The sequence below is a fragment of the Pungitius pungitius genome, chromosome 2 (genome assembly GCF_949316345.1).
Source record: "Pungitius pungitius chromosome 2, fPunPun2.1, whole genome shotgun sequence".
In the NCBI taxonomy this organism is placed as follows: Eukaryota; Metazoa; Chordata; class Actinopteri; order Perciformes; family Gasterosteidae; genus Pungitius; species Pungitius pungitius.
In genome coordinates, this window is record NC_084901.1 from 11070051 (window position 1) to 11089211 (window position 19161).

The 19161-nt window shown below is 47.4% G+C and overlaps 2 protein-coding genes across 3 annotated transcripts; both read left to right on the plus strand.

Annotated features, from left to right (window-relative positions):
* The first annotated feature begins 292 nt into the window (after positions 1-292).
* e2f7 (E2F transcription factor 7) lies at positions 293-7709 on the plus strand. The gene is made up of 13 exons (XM_037461625.2): positions 293-562; positions 1135-1221; positions 1474-1776; positions 2050-2209; positions 2369-2611; positions 3170-3325; positions 3410-3553; positions 3717-3893; positions 4001-4085; positions 4494-4824; positions 4996-5158; positions 5311-5699; positions 6207-7709. Exons 2-13 carry the CDS (start codon positions 1135-1137, stop codon positions 6372-6374), a joined length of 2406 nt encoding a protein of 801 aa, XP_037317522.2. The 5' UTR covers positions 293-562; the 3' UTR covers positions 6375-7709.
* Positions 7710-9492: 1783 nt separating this feature from the next.
* Positions 9493-19159, plus strand: csrp2 (cysteine and glycine-rich protein 2). 2 transcript variants are annotated; one of them, XM_037461667.2, is made up of 6 exons: positions 9493-9591; positions 11252-11374; positions 13242-13410; positions 14463-14592; positions 17451-17544; positions 18967-19159. In XM_037461667.2, exons 1-6 carry the CDS (start codon positions 9495-9497, stop codon positions 19041-19043), a joined length of 690 nt encoding a protein of 229 aa, XP_037317564.2. In that variant the 5' UTR covers positions 9493-9494; the 3' UTR covers positions 19044-19159. The 2 variants fall into 2 exon arrangements, with proteins under 2 accessions (XP_037317564.2, XP_062416371.1); XM_062560387.1 differs by lacking the exon at positions 11252-11374 and having other exon boundaries at positions 9496-9591.
* The last annotated feature ends 2 nt before the right edge of the window (positions 19160-19161 follow it).

The following is a 19161-nucleotide window of genomic DNA, read 5'->3' on the forward strand; positions in this document are numbered from 1 at the left end:
AGCCGTGCTGAAACCAAATCATTTTTCGCTCATTAACTTTGTGCTGGAAAGGTTCAAGGTAAAAATGAGAAGAAAAGCAAATAACTCGATTTCTGATACTGCACAGGAAATAGTTACAGAGTGAGAGTTCTTCTTTTAAACCCCCCCCCAGGCTTGGACAGAGCGCGCCGGTTGCCCCGCCAGCTCAACTCAAGGGGCGTGGCCATATTCCGCGCCCCTGCAACAACCACCCGAGCCCAACCACGCTGACTGGCTGTAGAGGAGTGACGCGCCAATTCATCTCGGTGCTGATTGGCCGACGTGAGCCAGATGCCTGAAAGCGCCAGAAAACAAGCTTGAGCGGGGTATGCTGGCGTCTCCCCGGGAATGTGCAAAGTTTCCTCGGATCGGACACAAGCAAAGGACTAGAGGTGCAGTCAGAAGAGGACAGGGACGTATATTTTAAAGAGGGAAATTTGCTGCTATGTTAATGTAAAGAAAGTTCCCGCTGACACGTCAACGCGTCGAAAGAACCGGACACACGCCTCCACTGTAATATTTCATTCATCAGCAGAAGAGAAAGGTGAGGAACCCTCTCGTATGCTAGGCTGGTCAGCTGAGCTAGGAATGCTAGCTAAGCAGCTCATTAAAGCTCAATTGGCATTTACAACCAATGTTGTAAAAATGTCACAGCAACCTAATGTTTGGTCTTCCATCCAACGGGCTCCGCCACACCTATTAGTGCTTTCCGATGTGAGGGAATTTACCTTTTACCAAGTTGGGAAAAGTTAAGGCTATCTCCGGTAACAACCGCGAAGTAACACTTTTATTACCAATGTCATGCGATGATCCCTTCAGCGCCTGCTTATTGGAATGCAGTCGGTGCGCGCGACGTGCGGTCAGTAGGGCGCTTGATCGCTACGTTGCGGTCGTTAGCTTGCTGCGGGCTAATTAGCTGCTGTTCTTTGCGCCAAATTCCGCTGACCACTGGTCCAGCGCGTTCAGCGACGCGCTAATTAGGCGAACTCTGCTTGCACTTCACTCCAACTTCACCGTTCATCTTGCGAAGATCTCAGTCGGGTATTTGCTGTCTGATATCTTATATCCATCTTCATTCTTTTTTTCTTTTTTTTTTTTGGATTGCATTTCTCCCAGATGGAAGTTAAATGTCTCGCGCTGAAAGACCTCACGAGTCCCAGGAAAGGTTTCACGGAGGAGGATGGGGGCCACGGTGAACAGAAGGTAAGGTTTAGGTGTGGTCTGAGCAGTGAAACGGGTTGGGTGACTCCATGCCTTACGCAATGTGGCATCTGAATCCTTAAGTTAGGTTTGAAAAAAAAAAAAATAATGGGCTGGGCTTTTGAATTTCAAATTGGTTTGTGTGAGAGAGGGGAGCACATTCATTCTAATTGAAGGCACCCCAAAATCATCAGCAGTTAGTCTGTCCCCTGTAAAGGGGATGCGTTTTAACATGGTTTACTGTCTCCTTCTCAGGAAAACGTCTACGCAGAGAGGAGAAGGTCCACGCCTCTGAAATCCGCAGAGACCCCCGGCCCCAGTTTAGCGATGAGGAGAAACGGGCCCCCCCCCGACATGTCCCACGTCACCCCCATTAAACACACACCCCTCGCCGATCCTTGGACCCCCACAGCCAATTTGAAGATGCTGATCAGTGCGGCGGGCCCGGACATCCGGGACAGAGAGATGAAGAAGGTGCTGTTTAGACCCATCGAGAACGAGAAGCCCGAAAGCCCTGATACTCTAGCGGAGGACACGGAGGTAGAAGACTCTTGTCAGGTATGTAAAAGAGAGCTAAACAGCCAAACTGGTACAATTGGTGTTTAATTTGAGCTATGGCAAATCGACAGTCCTAATGCATGTCAACTGGTCGGTTTTTGTGTGATGCGATTACTTCTTTAGCATCAACGGGTTGAGGGTTTTCCAGCCTTTTCCGTATCGCGCGGTTTTCCTTCTTTTAAAAGCACCATTACGACATGTTCCAGAAGAAGCCGCAGACTGCGATATCACGCTAGCTCCAAACCGCAACCAAAAATGTTCTCACCCGTTCAGTTCGACGCTGGGGATGAGGAGGATGACACCGAAAAAAAGCCCAGCAGAAAGCAGAAGAGTCTGGGTCTGCTGTGCCAGAAGTTCTTGGCCCTGTACCCCGACTACCCACCGCTGCACTGCCCCATCTGGATCTCTCTGGACGAGGTGTCGACCAATCTTGGTAAGAAGTGGGGGGCGGAGTGTGGAGCTGTCCCAGTCACATGGGTTATTGGATTTCTGGACTTCTTCTCCAGTGCGAGGGATTCATTGAAAGCAAAACACCGACCATTGTGGGATCTTCTAACTGCTGATTCTTCTTCCCTCGCCATGAAATAACCAGGAGTGGAGCGGCGGCGCATCTACGACATCGTCAACGTGCTGGAGTCCCTCATGCTCGTTGGTCGGATTGCCAAGAACAGCTACAGCTGGTATGGTCGCCTGCGGCTGGAGGCCACGCTGGCGGAGCTGCAGCGGAGGGGTCGGCAGCAGGGCTACCACCTCCAGATGGACCCGGCCACTGAGGGCAGGGGGCCCAGGTCGGGGCACGAGGACGACGGGGCGGAAGGAGACGCTGTCAGCGGTGGTGTGTTCAAGGATCCAACTACGACTTTAAATGCTTTCCAATGTGTACCTGTGTACTGTTGACTTTTATGATGGCAGTTGTAGTTTCAGGAAAAGCCAATTTTCCATTTTAAAGGGTAGATTTCCGGTTTGATGCAGCTGCCTTCAAATGAACACTAAAAATAAATCATTGCCATTAATCCCACATGTATGAATACATGAGCCTGGAGCCGGGTTTCCATAACGATCCCTCACATAATGTACACACACACACCAGCCTCCCATTGAGGCCTTGTGTGTTTACTTGGCAGTGCGGCTGTTAACTCCTTCCAAATAAGGAGTTAACAAAAAGGTAGATGGCTGTGGTTACTGTCTGCTGGCTATGATGCGGCTTCATAAATGCGGCCTTTGGCGATATGATAATAATACATAGCCGTCAGGAGGTGTGTGCTGCAGATCAACACACACCCAGAGCTCATTAAGGCATCGGCTGCACGTTTAATCAGCTCCTGGTTTATTAGAAGTTAGAACTTTCTGCCGTAGTCTGACCCACTCGCGTGTTTTTTTTTGGCGTTTGTAGCTTGCGGCAATAGGAAAGACAAATCTCTGCGCATCATGAGCCAGAAGTTCGTCATGCTCTTCCTGGTGTCCAAGACTCAGACGGTTACTTTGGACGCAGCAGCAAAGATTCTCATCGAGGACAGCCAGGACTCGTCCAGTCACAGCAAGTACAAAAGTAAGCGTGCTTAAAAGGAACACGTCGTGTTACACCAATTTGTGCGTTTTGTATCAACACTTGTATCCACTTTGGTGTGTTCAGCCAAGGTGCGGCGGCTGTACGACATCGCAAACGTGCTGACCAGCCTGCGCCTCATAAAGAAGGTCCATGTGCGTGAGGAGAGAGGCAGGAAGCCCGCCTTCAAGTGGCTCGGCCCCGTCGACTTCAAAAGCTCTGCGAGTGCTGGTAAGAGTTTGAGTGTAAACTCAACAATCCGCCCAGTGGCGTGGAGGTACTGCACGTCTCTCCACCAACAACTATAGCAAATGGATGCGTCGGAAAGAAAAAAAGGGTCTTCTGTGGTAATGACCAACTTATAAGCATCCCTGTCCATCTCCATCAACTGCAGGACATGGTGTGAACGGGGCAGCTGTCGCTCTGCCCGGGGCCACGCACACAGTGGCGGGCGTCGACCTCGGAGGAGCCAAGATGGTGCGCCACGCCTCCTTCAATGTCACACCCACTCCTGTGGGCGTACAGCGTCTGGTCAACTCTGCACCCAGCAGTCCACGGCGAGACGTCACCGGTAGGAGGCACCCGCGTCTTCCGCCACCACGGCTCAGCCAGCCAATAGTCTAACACAGGACGTTTTGGGTTCTCATCGCATTAATCGCTATTTTTGTCACGCCGCAGGTCTGCCATCCCAGCCGGTGGATTATTCGAAAAAGACTCCAGGCAACAGCGCGGTGTGTCGCCTGCAGTTTGGCAGCAGCACTGAGTGAGTAAATGCCACCGACCCGCTCGGCCATCGCCCTCGCATGCTCTTGGTTTAGATTGATCTGCTGTCTCAGACACAGATTTACTGCCTCTAAGTTTACTGGTCCTGTCTGCGTCCGATTGACTGACCCATCCTCCACATCAGCTCCCCAGAACGAGGACACGTGTGGAAGAGACTGCAGAATATTTCTCACCGTGGATGGTTTTGCTCTCCCGTTACTGTGTGCTTTGGCTGCTTAGCTGCAGTACGCAGTATTCCGAGTGTTTATGTGGTCGGCCCGCTCATGGCCCGACCACAGCAGCCTCCGAGCCACCATGTGTTTTTGGAGGTAGAGAAATGGGATGTAGACGCCTCCAATTAGAGCTTGAATTCTAATCATTCGGTGCTTCTGTGTGGTTTCCTCGGCAGTAACCGCCCTATCGGCAGCAGTGGCAGCCCGCTGGCTCCGTCCGACAGCCGCCCCGCCCTGCGGGCCCCACACCCGGAGCACCTCTTCGCCACCAACTCCTCCTCCTCCCGACACTGCTTGGCCTACCTGCCCAACCTGTCCCAGCCTTCGGTGGTCATGCTGTACCAGGCGCCGGACACTCCTGACTGGACGCCCGAAGGTCTGAGGTCGCCGAGGGCGGAGTCTGATGAGGGCAGCAAGAGGAGGAGGAGGAGTAAAGAGGATGAGGAGGAAGAAGAGGGGACGGTGTTCAAAAAGCAGAAGGCGCACGGGTTCTTGGGATGTGACGAGGTGAGGCGCTTATTGCCTGGAAAATAATTGATCAGTGTTTAATAGCCATCATGGCGTTTCTCTGGCGCTTTACTGGCGACAGCATAGTCACTTAGTTCAGTCCCGTGCTTCTGTGTCACATGGATCAGCTGATCCAGGTTGATTTAACCTCGCCGTTTGCTGCCCTTCTAGGGGGGAGATGAACGTCACAGGGAAGCAGCAGAGGGTTCCCCAGCAGGTCACACCAGGATGTCCCCCAGTCGCCCAGCAGGCCACGTCGGAGAGCACAGTCATGGACGCAGCAGCAGTGAGCCCGCCCAACCATCACACTACCTCTACGTACCCAACAACGCAGGTGACCAAATGATGGCAGTGGATTAAGTCGCCTGTGCAGCTCTGACCGATGTTTGGCCTGGTGTTCGTCTCTGTACCCGCATGGTGACCATTCGCTAACACGTTATAATCCCCATCGGCATAGTCTCTCAAATGTTTCCCTCTCTTCCCTAGGTTTAAACAACCTTAACTTCCTCTTCTCCGCCGGCCAGTCGCCAGCCGGTTTGGCCCACACCGGCGTCCCCACCCTGGCGCTGCCCTACGTCCTGATGCCCTCTGCAGCCCTCTCCCATTACCCTGTGGTGGCCGGAGGCCTGCAGCAGCAGGGCTCCGAGGCCTGTAACAAACTGAGCTTCAGCCTGCCGGCCGCTGTGATGTCACCTGCCCACTTTGTGATGGGCGCGGCGCCGTACGGCCTGGCGGCGGCATCGGAGATCAACGGGCCTGCGGCGGCATCGCCGTCCAATCAGGAGCAGAGCAGGCTGTACGGCTCGGTGACTGGAGCTCCACATTCTCCCTCAGGCCCGCATCACACTGTGAGCATCCACACACCACAACCACTGGTAAGAACACATGATCGACGCATGACTGTCTGGTAGCAGGGACAAAAAAAACGGGAGCAAATGTGGCAGCTCCTTTTGTGGAAGATCCCCCCCCCTCATTTACTCATTCAGACACTTGCTCTCATTAAGGGCTTTTGACTCTATTCATCTCAAAGATGTTGAATGGGTGTTCGATGGCTGTGTAGCATTGAGGCGTAAATTAGGAGTTGAAAATGTAATTTTCAAACTAGTATATTCTTTTGACAAATCGTTTTAAAAAGAGCTGTATTCATACACTGAACCTTAAAACAGATGGGGAAAAAATAACAATTTACAAATGTCATAATTGCCGTAAAATGTTCCACCAGTCCTCGATGGATAGCTTTTCAACAGTGGCAGCTGAGTGGTACCCGAGATGCCCTTCCTTTAGAAACATACCCGTACTGCTCATGGGAACAGTGTAACTAATCTGGAGCAGGGTTATATCTACACGTTCGCACCTCACTCTCTCCCTCTCTCCCCTCACAGACACCACAAACACCGAAGGAAAGCGCACCATCTGCCTCCAAGTCTTTCTTCCAGACCCCAGGCACACTGGGAAGTGTAGTCAGCTCTGCGCCAGCGGCCCGAAAACGAGGCTCGGCCCAGAGGAGGCTGGACATCGGCCACCCGCCGACCAACCAGCTGGACATGTGAGGGGATGGCTAACGTCCCGTTTTAACACTCAGCTGTTGATTCTGAATGTGAAAGAATGGAGTTTTAAACCATTGGTGCTTTGTTTATTAGTTTATTAATAAATGTAGGGGTTTCCTCCCAAAATGCACGAGAAACACCGTTAGCGGAGAACGGAAATGAACTAAGATACCAAATTGTTTGTTATCTGATATTTTGCAATTGACAGTTTTTTTCATTCTTAAAACTCTTCTGTTATTGGTCTCCTCTTGGCTCCGTTACAGGACAAGATTTCAGTGAATGAGAAGCAGTATTGCTAGTGTCACAGTGCCCTCCTGTGGTGGGAGTTGGTTACTGCTGTATGTATTTTAGCCAAGATCCTCCTTCCCAGATGTGATCAAGCTACCCAATTCCCCATATCCAATTGCTATTTATATTTTAGTTAATATATGATTATACAGACTGTAATGGAACATGGACTATGTTCCGACAGAATGTCCAGCTTACTTTAAAGTGATTTTTGTCAGTTGACCCCTTCAGGTTGCGTTTCATCGTCACGGTATAATAGAACTTCTATTCGCTGCAGATCACCAGCAGACAATCCCCTCGTGGCTCATTTCAGACATCACTGTAAGGAGAGCAATCACTAAAGCTTTAAAAGTTTTTAGCCAGCCGAGCATCCCCGCGTTCTTGGCCTACTTGATCCTTCCCATCAGGAAGACAAATGTCACTAGTGCTATGCATGTTTTATCTGTGGTATCCGCAACCGCTGTGCTTGAAGGTTAAACGCCAAACCCTGACGACTGAGGGATGATGTGAGCCTGCGCTCAGGTACTTGAATACTTGTGACTTCAGAGTACTGTAAAGATGTATTTTTAATCTTGAATTTAGAATTTGAAGTTTGGGAGCTCCCAGTATGGCCACATCCTGCTCATGTTGGCAGAGCTAAGCGCCTTACCTAAGGCACCTTGGAGGAGATAAAAGAACTGGTGCCAGGGGATTTGTATCATCAGTCCACTAACTTGCCTCCAGACAACTCTGCAAAAGTACCAGAACTTTGTGCAGGAATCGGATTTCCTTCGGAAGAATTCAGCGGTTTCACACCAAAGGGTGCACAAATAATCCACTGACCAGTGGATGTGTATTCGTGAATGTACAGTTTGATGTCGTTTTTGTATATTATATTCAGATTGCCATTTATACCTCCACATGGAGAATGTCAAATGCCGCTTGACTGTGTCGGAAAATAATGATTATTGCACTGCTAGTTTTAGTAGTTGTGTCTTCTGGTGCATCTTTAAAATAACCCTGGCGCTGTTGCTTCACTGTAGCTCTCTACTCTGTAAGTAAGGGCCAAACTGGTGCTGTATGACTTTCATTCATTAAAAATGTATGACTTTTGTTTGTCATTTCTGTGATATCTTTTCTCATAGTTTTATTCTACAATGGAGGAGGAAACTAAAATGGCAATCCAAATGGTAGTGGAATTACAGATGCTTCCAATAACAATACAGCAATGCTACAGTCCAATTCCTGTCATGTTGCATGCAGTCAACACTAAAATGGAGAGGATGGTTTGTGTGAAGACTGTTTCACAATATGACTACTAAAGTGCAGTCAATTTGTTTATGCTGATGTTAAATTATTTATAATAAATGAAATTATATTGGGGGGAAAGCGCATCAATTCTGATCTGGTCACGCTGGGCTCATTGAGTCAAATGTAGTAACACACAGTGCTTGTGGGAGTACATAATCATCTAAACTTTTATATCAGCACTTAAACTGAGCTGTGGGAGCTGCCAGTAGATGCGTTTGGCCCCTGCCAGGCATTTATGACATTAAACACCAGCAGCTGGAACAATTCACTACACAGATGGATAGTCTAGCAAAGTATCAGCTGTGATGTCTCACATACACACCCAGAAATGGGCAAAAACACATCTAAATGTATTTAGGTACATAACACCCCTCAAACAATCTATTGAAATGAAAATACTGGCCATATATTTAGGATTTAAATAGATTTTCTGTTTTCTCACAATATGGAATAGCAGTGCTTTCAGGTTTGGGTTCTCTAATGTACACAAAGCTCTGGCGAACCCCACAAAAAGGAAGAACAGTCACAGGATGTCAGTATAACCGAGCAAAGCTATTAAAGGCAACAACTTGATAGATTATGTAGATATACTTTTATTAGATTGGTTCCATCTAAGGGGTTTTGTGGAGGCTGCCCCCCCCCCCCCCCCCCAGTGTGAGGTAAAGGTGGAACTCTACAGGTTCAGGTTCAGCCTGGCTGGCTGCAATCAAGCCTGCCGTGCTCAATTACCTGCATGTAATTAACAATCTAATTAGGTTGATTGGCCGACGAAGACACACGTTTTCACATTTTTGTGATGTGTGTCTGGGATAAATTTAATTCTTACCTAATGAGATGGAAAAATATCTATCATTATAGCCAATGATCTTCATGGTGAAAATGCTATTCAAAGGGTCTAGTGGCCGCACATACGGCTTCATTTAATGGCCTGCGATTACCGTCACATGTATTTTCCATGCTATTGTTTATAGTCCCAACATGTCACCCATTCCTCGATCATGAGACTAAAGGTCATAACTGGCTTTCTCCATCCTGGTGAAATTTGGCATAAACATGCAAAGCCCATGGGAACTATAATAGGATCAGCGCTATCTTGGTCAGAGTTGTTCTCTGTGGTACACACTCTCCATCATGCACACCGTGTCCAGCAGGGAGCAGGATGACTGCGGCCTTCGTCAGACACTTCATCACCATAGATGCTTCTACTTCTTCAACCCCCAACCCAGTGTGGACGGGAGAATAGTGCTCATCTGATCTTTGGGATGTGACTGTGTTTAATGGTCTCTCTTTATAACCGCTTTATGCCTGCCATTCCACCAATATGTTTATATCGCAACATGGATCCGTCTAAAACCAGTTTATTTGTGAATTTGCGAATTTTCCCTCTGCTTTGCGCTTCTCTCTTCCACGTAAACTATCCATGATCCTATTACAAACGCGTCATTACGCTACCAAGCGTGTGTTTCACGGCCCTAATCTCTGACGGCACCTGAAGCGGCGGCGTTAAGGTCACGCCCCCTGAAGCCCCGCCCACTGTGGGAAAGCATGTGGAGTATGTGGCATCGCAGTCCACAGCTTACCGAGGACACTGTGGGAGCCCCTTCTCTTACCGACCACTGCACTTTAACTGAGTCCACACAAGGTAACTTTGTTCTGGTCTTTTACCTTTAATAAGGTTTTTTGTGAGTAGATTCTGTGGCTTTACTGAAAAAATGATTTTTTGGCTCTGTTACTGCATATATGGAATGCGTTTGTTGAAGAGTAGAAAAAGGTTGTTGGTTCTTTTACATCGTGTAGCAGAAGGCGCAGTTATCGTATCTGCGGGTCTCTAAATGAATCTTTACAGCCAGGCATTTCCCGCTTGTTTCTGGTGCCGATCCAGTTTAACTTCACCATGGGTAAATTGTTGCTTTTTCCTATTGTTTATAGAGGACAGAAATGACGAAAAGAGAAAGTCAATGAAGAGCACAGCACTGCTGGTGATATAACACCGAAAGGATAACGAGCCAAACACAACTATTTATTAAATGTAAAGCATATGGGACTCAGGTAACAAAAACTTAAAAAGCCAGCCTAAATAAACATACGATTAAACGTTGCAGTTTTAATACGATAGAACGTTGATAATCACGTAGTAACGCTGCTATTATTTGGTCATAACGTTTTATGTCGAAGCGAAATGTAATTCCCTTTAGCCAAAAGCATTACGTCATGCACTGCGGTGAGAGCAACACGTGAGTGACCAGACACGATGTTGACCAACGCAACAGAACCCTAAAGTAAAGTCCGAGGAAAAACAATGTCGCATGTGTTTTTTTCAAAATCAGATGCCAGCAACGTCTCCCCGAGTTTCCATTGCTTTGGGTGAGCCATGTGAAGAGTTCAACAATATTAAGGCTTCCTTAGTCATTTCTACAGTACAAACACTTATCCTGAGAGAATCACTGGATATGTCTGTCTCTGCCACAAAGTGAATCCCTGATTGTAGACTCGTTGTTGCCATTGAACTCGGTGACTCTTTAAACTGAGTGTAGTGTCTGTGAGTCCAAATGGAGCTGACTTATTGGTGCTGTGTCATCACACCCAACCGCTGGGGGACTCTGAGGGTAATGCTGGGGTTCTTTTCATCTCCAATGTTGGGCTTTTTCCACAGTCTCTAATCCAGTTTGGGGGAAGGCCGACGATTAATACTCTGTGTTTCCTTTTGGAATGAATACAAAATATAATCTGGAGAGTCATACACAGACAGATTTCAAAACTCTTGGTCTGATCAAACCAGTTTAACTTTTTCCTCTCACTCTTCCCGATCGGATATCGCAGCAGTGCCGTCAGCTCTGCAGTGATGAAACGTTGGATGTGTCTCGCCGCCTTGACGCATTTTTAAAGGGGAGCGAGTCTGTAATTACAGACAGATGTGCATGTGAGTCAATGCGTGAATGGGTGCGTGGTCTCACGTAGTCTCTGTGAGGTAACACCAGTTGTTACACTTCCTGACTGCTCTCCGTCTCAGTGCCCTGCATTCACAGCCCGCCAGACAACAAAAGCCTCAAGGCATGGCGCCCTGAGACATTCCTCTGGGAATTAGTCGCCCCTGTTGCCGAGGCCGACCTCTTTTGCGTATTATCAGGATGGCGGCGATGGAGGTTCAGTGCTGAAGAACACGAATGCTGAATCATCTAAAGATCCCCTTTCCTTTGTGGAAGACACCCGAGGGAGACCTTCACCAGAGCGAGTCGAGACGGACAACGTTAGGCTGCCCCGGAGGTCGCAGTAGCTCACGTCTTCTCCGTCTCTCCTCTCAGAAACAAAGACAATGCCGAACTGGGGAGGAGGAAACGAGTGTGGCGCGTGCCGCGGGACGGTTTACCACGCCGAGGAGGTGCAGTGTGACGGGAAGAGTTTCCACAAATGCTGTTTCCTCTGCAGTAAGTACAGCTGGAAGTCCTCAATCTGTGGACTGAGGTGACACTTACAGAGCCGTGTGTGCTTTAACACTGCCAACCATCTCAGATAATATTACAATCATTTCCCGGCTCGGGCCGCCCTACTTTCCTACTTTTTTATGAGCATAGTATGGATCATACTATGCTGCCAACGCAGGGAGCTCACAAGCTCTCTAACATTTTACATAAAGCCTGTATTACCGACATGGAGTTCAAAAGACACGGTGATAGTTGGTCAAAAAGATCAACTTTTGTGAGTTCCAAAACTTTAAGTGCAAAGTAGGCAAAACAATGTGTTTTTGACACGGCGTAAAGCATAAGTAAAATACCTTTTGCAATCTTAGATGAGATTACTGACTGCTGGGAAGCATCTCATTCAAAAACCCGCACTAAAATGAAAGCTATCAGGCAATAAGAGAAAACTCGTTGCGTTACGGGAACTTCTTGGCTGGAAAAGGTCACTGAAAGTTAATACACAAGAACTCTTACGTCAACAATGCCCCCCCCCCCCATTAGCACGCAGACAAACACATTTGTTAAAGAGTCTCACACGGTGTAGTTGTTGCCTATTGATCGTGCCAAAGGTCTTAAAAATGTTAATGTAGGACGTGCTAAGAGCAGATATACCATCGACCTGCACAAACCAGACGACATTCCAAGCTGCGGACAGCCGTGGAAGATCAGGAGAAAGACCGGTCAAGTCAGTTCCACCTCTCAGAGGAAGCTCATACTGATGTTTATCAAAGTTCTCACCGTTTGTTGGATTTCCACTATGTTTGTATCAGTCTGTTGGACTGGTGGGCCAGTGAAGACATTCCATCAAAGAGACTAGAATTATACAGACTTCCATTGAGATGCTATCATGAGAAGACCAGAGTAATAAGAGCCACAAAAAGATGGACTTCTGCGCCTCCTTTACAATGGCAGCTTTGTCCGACATTCCTGCTGAGGACATTAAGGGCGAGGGGACTTAGTGTCCTTTGCTCTCCTTTGCCCTTCTCTCCAGTTTCTCAGTAGGACATGCACCACTTTTCCTTTCGGTGTATGAAAGCCATCTATATACGGACAGAACTGTCACCCAGAGCCTCATGCGTCTCTTTGTGCTCTTACTGGGGCTTTGTGTTCAATTGTATTTGCTTATACCCTGTGCCAGCTGTCCCACAAGAGGTTTGATGATCTAACTGTAATGAAGGGGAACTTTTAATGCCCTAACAGTCTATGAAGATCTATGTGTCATTTGATTGGGGAGTACAGAAATCTATCTTCACAATAGCCCACAAAGCCTCCTTTTGACAGGTTTTCAAGACCTGAAGTAAAAGTGGAGACACTCTTTCAGGCTAGTTCAGTGAAATGTTACACCAGTGTCAGACGGTCACACAGTGCAGGCCGGTGCATGAACAATTCCAGTAATCCCAGCACCAGCCAGGGCACATTCTCTACCAGGTACGAACCTGGCAAAAACAAATGCATCCTGCCTGGACATTTGAAAAACTAGTTTTTGATAGAAACTGGATAAAAAAATGGCACAATCACAGGTTGAGTTTGTGTGTTTTCCCAGTCGTCCTAATAGGTCAAAGAACTGCAGCAGTACAGACAGAGCTAACAGTGTTAACCCGGAGGGGGGGGGGGGGGGGGGGGGGTGGGGCACACTTGTTGGTCCAGCATTGGATGGACGCAGTGCAGACCCACGAACATTCGCTTTTTTCTCCCTCACATGCACTACAAACGCACGCTGCCGGCCCGGCTGTGTCTACAAGGCCAGACCGATAACACACAGAGAGGGACGTTACTCCACCAGAGCTTTTGGAATGCAAAGCGACCATAACTCCTTCTCTCTGCGTGTCCTCAGTGGTCTGCAGGAAGGGCTTGGACAGCACCACGCTGGCTATTCATGACCAGGAGATCTACTGCAAGTCCTGCTACGGGAAGAAGTACGGCCCCAAAGGCTACGGCTACGGCCAGGGGGCAGGGACGCTCAACATGGACCGGGGGGAGCGGCTGGGAATCAAACACGAAGAGTAAGCTGGCCCGTCGATTGGGACCAACCGGAGGATTTGAAATAATCCTCCTGTTGTATACAGGGTTATACACATCAGGTCAATCAAAATGCCCTTCTGTTTGCCCCTTATTGTCCTCTACCAGTACAGCAGCTTTACAACCAGACAGCAGCGTGAGCATGAGTCAGTGGGTGCAGATCTTGGTTGATTTTTTTCCCCACAAATTTAAATGTCAGCAGAATCAGAATTGTATTTATTGTCTTTACGTACACATTAACATGAATCAAACATATTGTATGGAATGGCTAAATTGATGTAAAAGGCGTTTTCTTTCAGTCCACAATACACATTCAGCTACCCACAGGAGCTCTCTCAAGCTGGGCACCGGTTCATTCTCTTCATGCAAATACGACAGCACAGGCACTAGCCAATCAGATCGCATTAATGCTCACGTCTAAAGAGCGCGGAGCTCAAAATAAAAGATGGCGGAACAAATTCAGTTTGGGGGACCTTGGCCTGAAAAACGTCAAAGACCCCTGGTTTAATCAACCATCAGATTGTTTATCGCTTTCCAAACGGCTCTTACTTACTGCATTATGACAGAGAGAGGATGTGTCCTCATTACCCAAATGATGTGAGGGCACCAGAAACAAACAGCCATCCGACCCCAGTGTTTACTCCTGCCTCAGGTGTCCGCTGATGGCTGTTATGAGAGCGTTTGATTATATAACCAGCTTCCCTCCTCTCTGTGCTCCGGCACAAAGGGCTCCATTCAGGGGCCCCGTTTACTGTGGGAAACAGGAGAGTGGGGTCTGCCAGGTTTATTTATGCTTGTTTTCAATCATTCAACAAAGAGACTGAATGTTCTTGGTGCTTAGCTAAGGCATTCCTACATTGTCAATGATTCAATGTTTTGTCAAGAAAAGCAGGTTACAGTTTGAAGGAATTTGGTTTCGTCCTTTTACAGAATATACTTATTAATAAAACTAGGGTATATTTAGACACTAGATCAGTGAGATTTTAAGATGATGATGAAAAGTTACGTACTTAATGTATATGTTCCCCTCTCACAGGACGCAGTCTCACAGACCGACCACAAACCCCAACCCATCCAAATTTGCCCAGAAGTTTGTCGGTTCAGACAAATGTGCCCGGTGTGGAGACTCGGTCTATGCCGCTGAGAAGATCATGGGGGCGGGCAAGGTGAGAGCTTTGTTCTCTGAGGGGGGGGGGTCGCTTCTTGTTTTTCTGTGAAATATCTCAACGTCAGTTCAATGGATTCAGATTTGGTGCATAACTCATGCACCTTGTAATCACTTTAATGACCCTGTGACTTTTATCTAGTGCCACCATCAACGCATCCTTGCCCATTGCTTCTATTAATTAGACATTGACCTGGTACGGTAGTGGTCAGAATAGGTCTTACAGGAGTATTCACAGTTTTACCCTCACCAGGTAACCATCTAGAGTGGTCCACGTTTATAGACGTGGTCTCTAAATGTGGCCCACAAATGACTAAGGTTTGGACTCCGACTGAGGGGAGAGCAGGTTTGTTCTTTTAATCCAAGGATTAGAAGTTTGATTCCCGGCTTTACCATTCCGCACCTCGGTGGACACGAACTGTAACCCCTTCATTGCCCCTTTAGCTGTGAATGTCAGTGACTGATGGGCAGGCGGTACTGTGTTTAGAGTAGAAGTGAGAAATACGAGTACAGTCCGTTGATCACGTTAGCAGGCTCACATCGACATGCAGGTCACCAGCATGCTGCTAGAATGCTACAAGCTGGTAGAATGCTACACACTGCTAGAATGCTACAAGCTGGTAGAATGCTACACACTGCTAGAATGCTACAAGCTGGTAGAATGCTACACACTGCTAGCATGCTACACACTGCTAGAATGCTACACACTGCTAGAATGCTACACACTGCTAGCATGCTACACACTGTTAGTATTTTGTAGAATAAGGACACACTTTGGCAGGGCCGGCGCTAGCCATTTGGGTGCCCTAAGCACAAATGCTTGGTGGTGCCCCCCCCCCCCCCCAACCAACGAACCAACCAACCACCACCACCACCACCAAAGGAATAACAACCATTCAGAATGTCTTAGTTAGGTTCTCTTTATTCCCCAAATAACTTCTAAACATAAATAATTTACATAAACAAACATGAAAAGAAATAAATTATATAAAAGATAAAATTATAAATTATAAATACCAAATACCACCACAATTACCAAAAACACTGATTTGGAACTGAACATTGTAAACGCAGAAAGTATTCAAGTATATAACCGTGTAAGTAATAATGTGCACATTTCTTCAGTAAGTACAAATAGAGCCACGTCCCCATTGATGCTGATGACAGCCAGACCACTTAAACGTTCCTGCCCCATTGATGAGCGCAGGTACGTTTTGATTAGTTTGAGCTTTGAAAAGCTTCGCTCAGCAGAGGCAACTGTGACAGGGAGAGTCAGTGCAATACGAAGCAATCCATAGATTGGGATATGCCGCTTGAAGCCGATTGTTATGCAAAAACGTTAATGATAACATAAAAAACAAATGATAACAGAAACGGTAACGGTAACAGAAACTTTGGGCGGCCCGCGGACGAGTACCGAATACGGCCCACCGGCGGTCCGTGCGGACACTATGAGCGTAAGTACATGTGGGCAGCCGGCCGCCCGGTGGCCGCTAGCAACGGTCCTCACGAGACAAATTTCGGGGACCCCTGATTTAAAACATTGTCTTAGCTGAGAGCGACGCGCGAGCATCATCCCGCTGTCTCTTTTTTTCTTTATTCCGCCCCCGACTCTTGATGCCTTTTCGAAGCCGTTTCAAAGCTGTCTGCCACATTTGAGATTTGAGGCATAATGTAACAAACCACTGGGAGGTGGGGGGAGGGGGGGCCGCACAGGAGGTTCCCCTTTTTCTCCACTAATTTGGTCTAGGCCTATTACTTTTTGACTTTGTATTGATTTTGCATATTAGCATGCTTTAGACATATTTTATTTGTTATTTTACTAGTAGCCTACTGTGATGATTTTTCACGTCCCAGATTTTTTGGTGCCCCCCCAGGCACTTGGTGCCCTACGCGCAGCGCGTGATGTGCGTGTGCGGAGCGCCGGCACTGCACTTTGGATACATTTACTGTCATATCTAACAAGATATGAGCCAAGTCCCTTATTAAGCTGTCACTAGTGGAGCAAAAATAGTGACTAATCATCAGCTAGTGTATGGTCATATTTATTGTCATGGCAACACCGGGAGCGCACAAGCAGGCTGTGCCTGGGAATCTGATCTTTAACCCTAGAATTTAAGGATGTGCTCTTTAACGGATTATGTTTCACAGAATCTAAGCTGCAGTGTGGTTTAAATGACCCGTCAAATGTGTTGGGTGTATTCCACCATACATTTATACATCACACAGTCAACGCTCAAACAGAAATCCAGCCTGCCCAGCTGTGTTGGGTCCTTAAAATCTACATCTCAAACCACAGGGGTAAAATTCATTTGGCTGGTTTGAACACACATGGTTGTACCAGTGGTGAACCACAGGCAGCAGGTTTGATGTGGTCCCCCGTTTTTCTGATTGAAGCTGCTCCATAACGTTCGGATGGGAGCTTCCTCACAGCTGGCGTCAATCGTGGACAGCGGGTTCTGGCAGAGTTGCAGTAGATGAAGTCAGGAGGCTCAAACTCCTGAAATGTTCGGCAGGATGTTTGGTTCTTTGGACAAAAGCTATTGAGCGTCACACGTTGTCCACGGAACAATGAAGATTTGTGGAGATCTTCCTGTCACCGATCCCATGTGGATTCTGACCAGCTGTTTAATGGCAGCTACTAAAACCAGTTCAATGTGAAATCTAGGAGGCTCCGCTCATTGGCCCAAAAAGCAAAACCTGTATTCTGTTTTGGCTGCTTTTGATGGACTTAAACTGGAGGAAAGCTCTATTATCGGCTGTTAAATCACTGCGAAATAAAATCATAAAATTCAAGCATAAAAAAAGAAGACGGACATGAACATCAGTACAATTTAATGTCTCCCTTTCTCCTCATAGCCGTGGCACAAGAACTGCTTCCGCTGTGCAAAATGTGGCAAGAGCCTGGAGTCGACCACTCAGACTGAGAAAGACGGAGAGATCTACTGCAAAGGTGAGATGAAATGCTACAAATGTGAGTGGTTTTATACTGCTGACTGCTATATGACATCACAGAGAGCCAGGAATAAAACAAGGTGAAATAACATGGTCAAAGCAAACACATGTTTGGGCAAAGCAGGGGTAGAATGAATGAATAAATCCCCTTGTTCAGCAGTGGGTTTAGTGTACTGCAGGACCGGGAACACACAAAATTAATTCACTTGGACTATATCATCTGACATGAAAGATTCAGAGGTAGGCATGTCAGCGTGCTAATGTTAGCGTGTAGCTCAAGTACAGCCTTATGATCGGTGAATAAGAGCCACAACAAGACCAGGAGAACCTTTAACTCACCCTCATAACATGAATTCTAAAGTGGAGAGATCTAGGCTTGTGGCTGAGGGCATCACTACTGTCAGCTCATGCGATCACATCAGCGAAATGCATCAATAGAGGCCAGCAGATGATGTTTTGCGGAGTGTCATAAGGGGGATGAATGTTGTAGGCCACACTCGGTCTGTGGTTCACAGGCCGGGTGTCTGGAGTGTGTCCAAGGAGTAAAGTGTGGCACTTTTAGTCTAAGTTTGTTCATTGTTTCATCTCAGGGATGCTGGAAATTATTGGATTTTGGTGAATACTTCCCAATACGATTTAAGGGATTAAATACCTTTACATGGATGAAGCCCAAAATGTACCTTTCACTAATGAAAGAGAAGGTAAAAACACTCCTTAATGGTATTAAAGGTAAAGTTAACCACCGCTGGACTCTTCTTCTAGAGGCTTTATCTGGCAGTGAAGTATGGGTGGGTGGGGGTGACGAAGAGCTACAGGCTGCCGTTTCAGCTTCAATTTCTATGTCTCCACTCATGGATACCCTCAGTGCACTACAAGTTCTGCAGGAAAACTTCCTGGGGGGGTACTTGTTTGTATTTAACCGTGAAGCTGGCATCCCCTGATATGCATACATTGTGGACATTTGAAAGTGTTTTGCTGACATTCAGCCATATTTGGTCAAAAGCCCCCGTGCAATGCATCCTGGTACATACATGCACTGTCAACAGTGAGCAGGAGAACTCTGTTAATGTGGCACCAAGGAACGTATTGCTCAGTTAATTGTTTACCATGAAAAGGATTGGACAGCTACATGAAATGACAGGGTAAACTTTCCTTTTAGCTTAAGCTAGCAGGTGTGGTCACGTACAAACTATGTATACACCTTTTATCTTGTGATGTCTCGAGGGACACAGGTTTTGACAGGACATAAATGAAAAGAAACCCACAAGTGTGCCGCTCTTTGTGCCAGCTTGACTCTGCAACATGAAACCGTTGCTTCCTTCCTTCCCCACACAAACGATTGTTTTCAGTCGAGCGTGAAAGGACGCAGCGGTCTGCAGCTTGTGAACGTTTATCATTTCCTCCCTCTCTCCCCCCACAGCCTGCTACGCCAAGAACTTTGGGCCCAAAGGCTTTGGCTACGGCCAAGGAGCCGGCGCCCTGGTCCACGCGCAGTGATCACACGCCGTCTACACTCTCACCCAACATGAACGCCCACCGGCCCTCCCCTCGTGTGTGCGTTTCTGTTGAAGTAGGTGCTAGTGATTCAAATAAAAACAATTGACAAACCGAAACC

Bases quoted from the DNA above. Each gene is read 5' to 3' on its own strand.
- e2f7 (XM_037461625.2), top strand. From the start codon at position 1,135: ATGGAAGTTAAATGTCTCGCGCTGAAAGACCTCACGAGTCCCAGGAAA. The intron at 3,326-3,409 runs GTAAGCGTGCTT...TGGTGTGTTCAG, and splicing joins CAGTCACAGCAAGTACAAAA to CCAAGGTGCGGCGGCTGTAC. The intron at 4,086-4,493 runs GTGAGTAAATGC...TTTCCTCGGCAG, and splicing joins CAGTTTGGCAGCAGCACTGA to TAACCGCCCTATCGGCAGCA.
- csrp2 (XM_037461667.2), top strand. From the start codon at position 9,495: ATGTGGAGTATGTGGCATCGCAGTCCACAGCTTACCGAGGACACTGTG. The intron at 14,593-17,450 runs GTGAGAGCTTTG...TTCTCCTCATAG, and splicing joins AGATCATGGGGGCGGGCAAG to CCGTGGCACAAGAACTGCTT. The intron at 17,545-18,966 runs GTGAGATGAAAT...CTCCCCCCACAG, and splicing joins CGGAGAGATCTACTGCAAAG to CCTGCTACGCCAAGAACTTT.